Source organism: Phodopus roborovskii, unplaced genomic scaffold (genome assembly GCF_943737965.1).
Source record: "Phodopus roborovskii unplaced genomic scaffold, PHOROB, whole genome shotgun sequence".
Lineage (NCBI taxonomy): Eukaryota > Metazoa > Chordata > Mammalia > Rodentia > Cricetidae > Phodopus > Phodopus roborovskii.
The window spans coordinates 14,978,879-14,991,481 of NW_026126461.1; the positions used below are offsets into that span (position 1 = coordinate 14,978,879).

The following is a 12,603-nucleotide window of genomic DNA, read 5'->3' on the forward strand; positions in this document are numbered from 1 at the left end:
GGGTGCCTCCCATGGAGGCAAAGCCCCAGGAGGGTTGTTCCCAGAATGCCCCTTGCTTCCCTGCACTTCCTCCTGCGGGCTGCTTGCTGCCCTGCTCCTGCTGAGTTTGGCACGGTGTGGTTACCTTATGAAGGGACCTCTCTGTGTCTACTACAGTGTGATTGTTTCCTGGGAAAATCCCACTCCTCACTGGACAGTTTAACTGCAGATCATAATGAAGATGATGTTTCTAAGAGCGATGATGATTAGTTAGATCTATGATTTTATTGGACTTTCTGAGTTAGCCTAACAGACAAAGGTGGTTAGGACAGTTAGTAAAGATGATTAGGGAAACGGTGTAGGTTTTTCTGCCAACTGCTCCAATGAGAGATACAAAAAAAGGAAAATATAGGCTAAAAGTCACCTTCCCCTTTGTTAGATGTGAGATCTGCAGAGGATGGAAAATAAGAACAAGGAAGGCTCACGCATTATAAGTGAATTCTGCCTGTGGGGAAACAGGCTAATGATTAAAGAAATCAGTTATGTCCCTATACCCAAGGTTGGAGCTGAGCTCGTTGGTCATTAGCTTACAGAATTAATCACAGTATGCTCCTTGAAAAAAAAGCAAGGTTGTAAAAGAAAAGGGAAGGACCCTATTGTGTGCAAGGGTAGTGAACTGACCGCTGGTTTAAAGTTTCTCTAGAGCACAATTAGAGATCAGTCACACTGAAACTGCAAACAGCTGTCTGCCAGTACAGGAGAAACAGGCTGGAATAGAATTAGCTTGCTTAAAACTTTGTTAATCAGTAGTAAAAGAATCATTGCTTTGGGGTGAAGATGTTATGGTGGGAAAATTAATACCAAAAAAAAAAAAATGTTTTAACACTTGTGGGCTTCTAGAGAAAACCTGTGATTTATGAATCTTTTTGTTTGTTTGTTTGGGTTGGGTTGTTTTGTTTTGTTTTTCAGAGACAGGGTTTCTCTGTGTAATAGCTCTGGCTATCCTGGATGTCCATTTGTAGGCCAGGCTGGCCTGGATTTCACAGATGTCCACCTAACTGCCTCTGACTCCTGAGTGCTAGCATTAAAAGCGAGTGCCACCTTTGACCCCTGGTGTTTGGATTAAAGGAGTATGCTACCATGTCAGGTATTGGCTTCATATTTTTAGTCCATTAAATAAATGAAAATTGCTGATAATTAAATGCCTTTTGTACTTCTGACCTGATTTGACGTCATCTGCTTCACAAGTTGAGGCTTTTCCTTATGCTTCACTTTCCACCCATACATCAACAGTCATTATTATACTCCTGTGGTGGTTTGAGTATGGTCCCATAGACTCATGTGTGTGAATGCAGGCCTATGGGGACTGGCACTATTAAGGAGCATGGCAATGTTGGAATAGGTATGGCCTTGTTGGGGGAAGTTCATCTTTGTTGGGGCAGGTTTTGAGGTCTTCTATGCTCAAGCTATGCCCTGTGTGACACCCAGTCTCGTCCAGCTGCTTGCAGATCGGGATGTAGAACTCGCAGCTCCTTCTCCAGCACCAACCACGTCTGCCTGCGTGCTGCCACGCTTTCTGTCATGATGGTAATGGACCAAACCTCTGAACTGCAAGCCAGCCCCAATGAAATGCCCTCCTTTATGAGAGCTGCTGTGGTCATGGTGTCTCTTTGCAGCAATAGAAACCCTGACTAAGGCAACCTCAGTTGTCTTCACTCATGCATCCAAGGTCACGGTTCCATCTCCCACGGCATGCAGTACACAGCTACTGAGGGCTATCTGCACAGACTCCTGTGAGTGGCTTCTTCGGGACAGCGCTTAGAGATGCAAGGTGATTCATTATAGACAAGGCATCCATCCTACGCCACGGGATTCCTCATGTGACCATGCCTCATTTTACTTATCTGTTTTCTTAGTGGATGACAATTAGCTACTGTCAACAGGGCCTCTGTGAACAGTCTTCTCCGAACCTTCACATGCACAGGTTTACATGTTCCTTTTTATTCTGAGTTAACTTTGAAAGAACCATTTTGTACTGGTTGTAATAAGAAGATACTCGGTGAAACTTAAAATATTTATTAGTATGGGTTAAAATCAAAAGCAATGGATACAAATGAGCGTGGGGAAAATGTGTCACCATAGGACAGGGACAAGACGTGAAGATCCTAGGTGCCTGGGGAGGGGTCATCTAGGTGCAAAACCTGGGTCCAGCCCAAGCAGAAACCCTTTACCAAAACACGGGAAAGGGCGACAGTCTGTGTGACTGCGTGACTAGTGGGTCCCTGGGTGTCCAATGATGGTGAAAGGCATGGTCAGGCCTGAGCACAGCCAGAGCTCCCTGCCCGCCCTGAGCATTACTCAGTGGCAAGGAGCGACGCCTGCACAGACCACAGTCCTCGATGTCAGAGGGAACGTTTCAATCCTCGGGTCCTCCCTCAGGAAAGAGTCCCCCCGGGGCACAGCCCTTACTATTGGCGAGAATGCAGGTTGGTCTGCACAGCGACATCATATTCAGTACCTTAATGTACCACTTTTTCGTAAAAAATGGCAAGTCAATTCTGTACCTATGTAAAACACATGAACAACTCTAGCACTGCCCTTCGGGATTTCTACTGGGAAAGATTCCCTTTGACAACGTGTCCCATGAGCCAAACCCAGCCACTCTGAAATGGGTTACATGTAGGTGTAGCCAACATCAATCATATTTACACATATACAAACCGGCCACAAGTAAGAGAAAGAAGGGGGGGATGGGAAGGAAATTTGGGGATGATGATAAGGGCACTATAGCCTGTGACTGGAGCAGTTGTAATTTCTGGGTCTTTCTATGTTTTTCCATGATTAAAGGCCAATTGTTAAAAAGCCCAGAAGGGACTCCCACGCCAAGAGGAGAAAGGCACCAAAGGCATCTATCTGCAGAGAAGGCCCAAGATGGTATGAATATTCGTGTGCCCAAGGCCACTTGGTCTCTTCGTCCGTGGTGGCGGCACAGACAAACTTACCCTCTGCCTGGACTTGACAATGGCCTGGGCAGTGCAGCCCAGGAAAAGGGAGGCTTCGTTCCCTGATGTGCTTTTCTCCAATACACCTAGAGTGGCTCACTTGTCGGGGCGAAGCCCAGATGGTTCATGCAAAATTCAGCCACTGCAAACCCAATCCAAAGCCATGACATTCTCTTCCGGGGACAGTACCATCTCGGCTTGGAAATCTAGACAGCCAGCTAGACAAATGGAAGCTCCCAGGAAGGTTCCCTACAGCAGGGGAAGGTCCACACACGAGCTTGGTACTACCTGGAGAGGGGCCATTTCCGTTCAGACTCTATTGTTTTCTGTTTGTGTTCTGGACTAAGGTCTTTGTCAGCACGAGGATCCTGCCAGCCAGCGATGCTGGCAACATGGGACAGGCACTGACAGTCCTCGAGAAGGCCTTGCCATGCACATGCGCACGTGACATACAGATGCCATGACAAGGATTTTCTACCCTCCATGTTCTAAGGTTCAATGAACTCCCAAGTTGGGGGAATCAGGAAAAACATAGGTGTAAGTACACATCCCGGGGTTGACGACCACCGTCGGTGACAGGAACCTGCCTCTGTCTGCCTGACGGCCCTTTCTTTCCAAAGCTGGCGAAGATCAAAGTAATTCTGATTTCATGCCTTGGGGCGGAGTGGGGGGAGTGCAAATTTTAAGGTGGTAACTAACATTCCTCTGGATGGCCTGCTACAGCCATGGTAGCAGCCATGCTATTAACAGAAGTTTGCCCTACAATTTAGACTCAACATCCTGCGATTAGATTCTTCCCTTAGACGTGACGCTCTGGCATGGTCTGCTAGTAAAGCAATGCCCTGTGGATTAATCATCTCCAAGAGAAGAAACGCATTGCAATGGGGAGGACACAAGCTGGGTGGTACGCAGGGTGCTATTTATAACCCCCACCTACCAGTGCTTACACACCAACTCTTTTACACCGGACAACCCACTCCCAAAATGATGTCATGTTCTAATCTGACTTTGCTGGTCTACGCATAACGATACCTTAGAAAAAAGTTCATCGGTTACATGAAAGGGGGCAGAGATGGCAGTTTCTAATACAACTTTTGTCTCTTTTGCAGAGCAGTCCTCGGTTCTAATGACAGACCAGCTCTACTTCTCTGAGTTCCCTCGGGAAGCCAATAAACGCTTTCTCTCAAAGCCACCTAGAAGCTAACCTTCTATACTGCCTCTGCCTTTCGGTGAACCGCCCGGAGAAGAAGGCCCTGGCCCCGGAGGAGTTATTGTACTCCAACTAGGCGCCATGGGAAGTCAGAGGAGAATAGCATGCCAAGGTTTGTGAACAAATCTAGAAATCTTCTAGTATTTCTTCAACAAGAATGGCAACTATGCCTGTAACCTAGTAAGTACAACCCTGTCGTGTGCCTGTCACAAACCGAAGGCCACGGTGTGGTGATAAGGTGAGTATTTCGGAGTTTTCTAGACTCTCTTTTTAGCAAACTTCCCAGCTCAGCATCCTGCTGGTGTCCCAGCATGCAATGCTGTTCACTCTCCAGCAGGCAGCTAGTCCCGAGGGCAGGGTCCGTCCTGGACACCGGAGAGGGCTCGAGTTTCTTCCAAACGCCGCGGGCCTTGGGTCAGCAGCAGCGCCGGCTGGCTTGCAAGCTCTGGGTCCCAAGCCTGATTCCTCCACTGTTTCCATTTTCATGGGGGTCCAAGGGTGGGATCTGACGGCCTGCAGGAAAAAGGAGGCCAACGTTGAATTCTCTTATTTTAAAACGTGGGCCTGTTTGGGGTTAGAGAGTAGTAGTCCCAGGGGGAGGGCTAGCGGCTCCTCCCTCCTTTCCTTCAGTCCCCTCCCCGCCTCCAGCCTCCCCCCCCCCACCCCCGTCTTCGCTCTTCTCTCCTTTTCTTAGTTCTTCCGCATGAAGTCGAATCCATGTTTAAAAGGTTGAGGGCAATTACCAGCAGTTTCTTGACCATGCAAGCATCCCAGGAACAGGAGAACGCACTCAGGGCCCTCGGCCTTTCCATGGAGCCTCCCTGCTTTGTAGGCCTGGACTTCAATAATAACGGCAAGCAAGCATTTTCTATCTCTCCCGCTACTCACAAAGAGAAACGGGCCGGGAACTGCAATCACTGTAGACCTACCACGGGCTAGCGCGCACCTCACCAGCCTAACTTACCCAGAAGGCCTCCGGGCGTATTTCCCAGGAGTCAGTGCCTTAATGGCACATACAAGCAACCTTATTTTGACTTCATTTCATCTGAATTTTTGCAAAGAAGGGATAAGACAGCTAAGGTCTGGGGTCTTAGGCTCTGCTGGACTGTGCTGACCGTGGCAGGCATCTGTGTTTGTACTAAAACCACCGAGCTGTGTTCACAACGCAGATGGAATGTGTGACCTGCATCCCAACAGAACACGGGAAACCTAGAAGCAGCAAGCTTAGGCAGCCTCATCCTATCCAAGAGTCATCTTTGATCCTTCCCAGGAAGCCTTATAATGCCCATTATCACCGCCATTTTCTGTGGCTTTGCCGAAGGCCAAACCCGATGGTGGCTCCCACTATAACTGCATTTCCCGATGGACCCTCAACCCTTGTGCTACCCGTACTGTCCTTGTCTCTCTCCTTCTCTCTCTCTCTCCCTCTCTCTTCTATTTTTCTATTCGTCCTGAAAAAAACATAGAACACTAGTTCTAAAATGAAAGAATAAAACACACAGACACTCATATACACACACACAGACACAAACACACAGATACACACTCACACAGAGACACTCTCACACACACACATAGACACACACACTAACATAGATACACTCACATAGACAGAAACACACTCACAGACACACATACAAACACACACAATTAAAAGGGAAACTGTTTCCAAAGAAGAAAGATTTTTGCTTTTGTTTTTATGGCAAATAGATGCTCTCTGTTTGGAGTAAGCCAGAGCCAAAAGACCCAGAGGCTAAAGGCCTTTGGCTAAGAGGCAGGATACGATTCCGGAGGCGTTAGTGCATTGTGCAGATGGAGTGATGTCGATACCGGGCAAAGCTTAAGCACAGACAGACATAAGTCCTCTGGCATTTGACTCAAGATTGATGAGCATCTGATACAGAGTTCCCAGCAGTTTCCATAACTACATCTTCTGCCGTCATACACAGCCAACAGGTTATACAGAACTTTCGTAGGCCATTCTCGTAAAGACTTCAGCAGAGACAATCGGATCGCCAGTGTTGTACTTTCGTCCTGAAGACGTGTTCTTCCCAATCAGAGTCACAATGGAAAGGGAGGTAAAAGTAAAAATGCCCTTTCTACTTTGTCAACTGAAGTAGCTTGCTCTGAGGATTTACTCCAGTCACGTCCTGCCAATAAAGGGCTGCCTGCTCCTCAGGCCAGTCATGTCTTCACAGGCCCATAGTGTCAAGCTACATAATTCTATTACAATATGGTTGACTTAAAGGACAGCAACTATTTACTGTTGAGTATGGGACATCAAACTTTTTTCCCCCCAAGACAGGGTTTCTCTGTGGTTTTAAAGTCCATCTTAGAACTCACTCTGTAGACCAGGCTGGCCTTGAACTCACAGAGATCCATCTGCCCCTGCCTCCCAAGTGCTGAGATTAAAGGTGTGTGCCACCACTGCCCAGCCAAGGGAATTAAACTTTTAGCAGGTGAGCCGGGCAGTGGTGATGCGCCCCTTTAGTCCCAGCACTTGAGAGGCAGAGGCAGGCGGATCTCTGCTGAGTTTGAGGCCAGCCTGGTCTACAGGGAGAGTTCCAGGACAGCCAGAGCTAGACAGAGACACCCTGTCTCAAAAACAACAATAAGAAACTAGCAATTGTGACAATCGTGTCCCACAGACACGTTCCTTCTGCCTCATGTGAGCACCAACACTGTACCTTTCAGGCCTCTCCACACGCCTTTTACGATGTGTGGGGTTTGTTAAAGTGATGCGGGCAGAGTGGAAGCCTAGAAACAAACTGCACGCGTGAGCACGCCAGGAGCACCGGGTGTCCATCCGTCCGTCCGTCCATCCACACCCCCGCCCTTCCTGCACCTTCCCTGCTCTAGTCGTTTCCCCTCGCAGACAACAGGCTTTGGCGTCGTGTGTGCCAGCGGCCTCCTTGCCTGTGTTATAAATCATTGGCAAACGTGGCTTCTTTGAGCCGCCAGATTCCTTTGCCTTTCATGGCATCCAGAGCCTCCCGGTTACGGCGCAGGGCTGAGTCCTGAAGGGACCCACTGAAGTTCCTGGGTTCTTATGGCCAAGGACTAAGGACTGCACCAAGGACACACAGTATGGGAAGCAGAGAGTTCGTTAAGAAAGAGAAAGACAGTTCTGGGAATGCGAGTGAGAAAGTCCTTAACAGAGGCACGGGCTTTTCTCCCACACGCTACTGAAAGTCCGGGTGGGCAGGGTCTCCAGTCTGTTGAAAAGTGTTTTGTTGACTAGGTCCCCTCCTCATGCCGCTGCCTCCTTAACCCACAGGAGTTATGCTTCAAGACCAGTGAGTGCCCGGTGGACAACGGAAACCATGGGGAACACCAAGCACTTAGCTACCTTCCTTACTCTCTGAAACAGGTATACCTATGATAAGGTTTCACCTGTGAGTTAGATACAGCAAGAGATTTATAAAGTAACAAGTCATAAGTTAGAGCAGTTATAACGGCAGGCTGTATTGAAAGTTAAAATGTGATTTTTTTTTTTTTTTTTATTTCTGGGATTTCCATTCAGTACTTTCAGTCTATGCCACAGTATTTCTCAGAGGCAAAAATCAGTGTGGTTTCTGCAGACTTCAATTTTATCTTTGGGTAGAGCGCATTTTGAGATTTGAGAATCAGTCAAATGAGCCTGGACCAGTTATGTGAATTCCCCGAGAGATTCTTCCCTCCACTATGAAAAGCACAAAGACAGTAACCCTGACAACTCCTACACACTGCATGCAAGGGACTCGGCATACTGATACATGTGCCTTGATGTCCCCCTCGACCCAAGGGGCTTCTGACTGGCCCCCTCTACCTTTCCTTTTAACCCGTCTTGTCTGAGCCTGTGACCACTTGAAAAGGCGTGGTCAGTGCACAGGTGTGGAGGCAGAGCTGTCACTACAACTCGGGACAATAACTCGGGTTCCTTGCAGCAGCAAGCTCTGGCCAGGCCTCAGTGGTCTTGGCGTGGGAAGAAACGCCCAGTGTTCGTGGCCAGGAGGAATGGTTCGGAGACCACCCTGCTTGCGGACATCACATAGTTCCACCTTCAAACTGTGAGCAAATGAAGGGCACCCACTTTAAAGGGAGACAGATAAGAACTGGATCCCAACCTCGAGCCAAGCACCGTTAAAGAGCTAAACAAACAACACCTTGAAAACAAGTGCCAGCCCCTCCACCCTATCCCCACCCCCACCCCACCCCCTGCGTTGTGCACTGAGGCATTCAGAACTTGCTGGGTAAATGTCCTCAAACAAAAGAGCAGTTCTGGGAAGTGGCCACAGCGTTCTGCACCAAGGAGACTCCCTGGATCACAGCTCAGAGGATTATATTTACCTGGACACAGAACTGAGCTAAAATGACCACAGCATCTACACAGGTTCACACTGTTCTCTGGATGTTTCTTCTCCTACAGAGCCCTTAAGCGTGCAACTTCCACGACAAGCTACCTGTTCTTGAACAGGAACCCTAGGCCAGTGTGTCTATTTTAACACAGTTTGGGTTGTGCAAGATTCTCTTGGGGAGGTATTAAAAAGACTTTTATCCTCGTTTTCCTGGAAGTTTCCAGGAGGAAAGCATGTTTTACACACACTTCCTTGGGAATGCAAAGTGTGGAAATAAATTCCAGACCTATGAGTCTAGCCCAGCTTGGCTGGCGCAGCCGCCCTAAGGCACACAAGGAACCATAAAGCAGAGCGCTCCCAGCAGGTGATAAGACTCCGCTCCTGAACACTCCGACTGCTCTGCAACGGTTCCGTCTGTCCGTCTTCCATCCGTTTGCTAGGGCCTGGCAGGATTTATCTCTTGATAACGGCCCGAGGGCTTCTCCTTTGGGAGAAGCGGCCTTTGTGAACCATTGCGGTGGCTCCTACATGGCTAAGAATCACTCCTAGGGGTCGTCGTCGTCCTCTGGTTACCATAACAGAGATGATACTAGAAATCCTTTTCGTTTGTTTTGTTTTTGAGGCAGGGTCTCTCTTTGCAGCCCTGGCTATCCTGGAACTCAGAAGTGATACTATTCTACCATCAACTCAGAGATCCACCGTGTCTACAGTAGTGCTGGGGTCAGCGCCGTGTACCGCTCACACTCAGCCCAACTCGACATGCAGTGTTTTGTGGAAATCCATGGGAGGCCTGCCTTTTTCTGAATAGAAAGAAGGAGTGGATGGGGGGGGGGTAGAGGACAGGTGGGAGGGAGTAAGGACAAGGAAGAGACGGAGGAAACTGCAGTCGGGATGTTAAATAACAAGAGGAAAAGGGTCACTATTAGGCCAAGAATCGATGTGAGGAGTGAGCTAGGATCCTATAGAGAACCAGAATGGACTGGGAGGCAGATGCTGAATGTGGTGAGGAAACCCACAGAACGCTCAGGTCCAAGACTGGGAGAGCTAAAGTAAGCTCAGTGAAAGAGCTGGAAAGGAAAAAGGCAAAGAGAGACACAAGAAAATCCCAGATGAGACATGACAACCGAGTAGAAACGAGCCTGGGGAGCCAGCGAACGACGTAGCTCAACCGTGCCTAGCATGGGTTCACCCCAAGCACTACAAAATAAATAAATAAACATTAACCACAAAAAACACACACCCTAACACTATCTAACACATACCCTGTGCTTTGTTTGTTTGTTTTAAAAAGACATTTAAAAATATGTCTACAGAGCCAAAGTCATAGCTACGCTACGAAGAAGAGAGAGAGGGCCCGTTCCCATTGGCTACCAACGGAAGGGCTTCGACAGCAGGTGCTGTCAGATGTCACCGGGAGTGACTTCAACAGGAAGACTTTTGCACTTTTGCTATAAAAAAAAAAAAAAAGCTCCCTTCCCCTTTCCTTCTCGAAGCTGACACTTTCTCTAAGGTCATTTTTTGACTTACATGAAGACTGAGCAATTTAGCTCTTCTGTGTATCTCTCTTCACCCCCCATCTCCTGCTACTTTCTTGCATTAGTATAAAACGCCACTTCCAACTGATGAGCTAACATTAACCCGCGCCTGCTAACTACAGCCCATGGTAGTTGCATAGGGTTCTCTTTGTTATACATCCCGCGGGTTTCGAGCAATGTTCAGTGAGGTGTCTCCATCGTTGTAGCACCAAATAGAATCATCTCACAGCCCTAAACCCACCCCCAGGACGTATTTCCTCCCTGTCCTGGTTTTTGTCAACTGGACACAAGCTAAAGCCACCTGGGAAGAGGCCTCTCAATGGAGAAGATGTCCCCATAACGTTGGCCTATAGGCATCATCTTGGTTGACGGTTGATAAGGAGGAGCCCAGCCTACTGTGGACAGTGCTGTCCCTGAGCAGCTGGCCCTGGGGTGTATAAGAAAGGAAAATGAGCAAGTCGATAAGCAGCATCCTCCACGCCTCTGCATCCGTTTCTGTCTCCAGGCTCCTCCCTTGAGCTCCTGCCCTGACTTCCCTTCATGATGGACATTAAGCTGAAAGGTGAAACAAACCCCTTCCCTCCCCAACTTGCTTTTGGTCATGGTGTTTGTCACAGCAATAGAAACCAAACTGGGACACTCCCTCAACCTGACAACTACGGAATTGACCTATTTACCTGACAATAAAAGTTAAATTCAATAAAGCAGTATAGTTGGGTGGGGGAATAGAGACGGGCATGTGGCTTGCTTATGTGTTCATGATGAGTCAATCTGCTTATCTACTGTAAGTTTGACATTTTCTATAATAAAGTCACTTTCCGAAGTTGCCCGGAACACACTGTTACAAAGTAGCCATGTTTAGCAATCTAACAGACAACCTTACAAGAAAGAGGGCCTTGGAAGAATGCATTTTCTATTATTATATGTTATAGGGTTTGATTATATGAAATCAGAATTTTATATAAACCACTGTCTAGCGTTTGTTTCACAAACAATTTTTCCTTTTGGGTGAGTAACAAGAGTCGAATCATCGTTTTAAGACACTGATTTATATTAGTGCACCGTGATTTGGTGGTGGTGGCGGTGAAAAAAGCCAAACTATTTCTCAACTTCAGGGTAGTTTAGTCATTTCCTGTTTTCTACTGGTGTGGATAATATTACGAGAAAACTGCTGTACAAAGTCAGGGGCCAGGGACACCCACACTTAAAGCTGAGAGCTTGTGACTCCGGGGACTGGCCTCTGGCTCACTAGCCACGAGACACAGCAGGTCACAAGGTGGTGCCCTCACGGTGAAATGGGGACAGCAGGGTGCCTACTTCACAGCCAACGGGACTCAGCGAGTCCACGCACGCTTTAAGCATCCCAGCCATGACAAGGAACAAGAGTGTCACCCATGCAAAGCCCCACTACAATCAGTCCCTGTATCTGCCTGTTTCTCAGGTTTATTCATGGTTGGCCGCACTGTCCATCAAAACCACAGTTAGGCCTGCGATGGCTGTGTCTGTAGTGAACACATACAGACTCTTGTCATTATTCCCTAAACAATACAGTATAACAACTCTTTATAGACTATGCTTGGGCATAAGTAGCCCCGAGATGACGGGGCATACGAAGGGATGTGTGGTTACACACAAATGCTACGGTGTTTTACATAGGGCCTCGGCATCTGTAGATTTGGTGTCCTGGAGGGTCCTACGACTAAACCCCTCAGACGCAAGGGCCAATGGCACTGCCTTGTGCAGCTGAGACTCCCTTAGAACTGCTGGGCCTGAGAGGGTCCCGTACCAGGGTCTTCTCTTCTGAATTAACTTTTTGGTGGTAAGGAAGGGACTGTCCCTGCCTTTCTATTCACTGGCAGCTTGCTGTACTGTTACAAAATTTTCAAAAGTTTTGTTTTGCTTCCAGATTTCTTTAACATATTCTAAACCAAGTAACTACCAGAGAATTACAAATCCCAGCAGACGTACAATAGCCAGCGTGCTGTGTGACAATTGCAGAACAAGACACGTTCCTCTCGGTCCTATTTTCGAACCCTTCCCAGCCAGCTCTGTGTTCATCTCCACTTGTTTGTATTTTAAACACAAGCACACAGGTAACTGGTTAGATATTAGCAGGCTCGAAAGGACCTTGAGGATAGATCACAACCTTAAAGTTCGCATAGCAGAAAGCCAGGAACTGAACCCGCAGGACTCTGAGTCACAGCATGTGACCCTGGGTGGGGACATGCCCTTCTAAATGCATTCGAAGATTAACAGATAGCTGAAGGTTTCTAGTAAAGAACAAGGACACTCTGTGGTCCTCTCTCTTAAGAGTTACTTCAAATGGGTCCGTCAATCACCTTTCTTGTCTGTTAAAAATGCCCCAGTCATCATCTGTCTCCAACACTGTGTGTCACACCTGAACTCTTCCCACTGAGATTACAAAGTGAGGTCAGAGAGAGAGAGGGAGAGAGAGATTTCTCATTTGGTCTTATACTGACAAGAAACACCCCAAAACAAAGAACCCAGGCTCTAATGCCCACAAAGTCTCCTGGGTGTTT

At 47.8% G+C, this 12,603-nt stretch overlaps 1 protein-coding gene across 1 annotated transcript in view; it reads right to left on the reverse strand.

Annotated features, from left to right (window-relative positions):
• Nucleotides 1-2,039: 2,039 nt before the first annotated feature.
• Rab31 (RAB31, member RAS oncogene family) overlaps nt 2,040-12,603 on the reverse strand; it is a 94,626-nt gene continuing 84,062 nt past the window's right edge. The window contains exon 7 of the mRNA XM_051190886.1: nt 2,040-4,704. Coding sequence (XP_051046843.1) covers nt 4,607-4,704 — 98 coding nt within the window. The 3' untranslated portion in view covers nt 2,040-4,606. The remainder of the gene's footprint in view (nt 4,705-12,603) is intronic.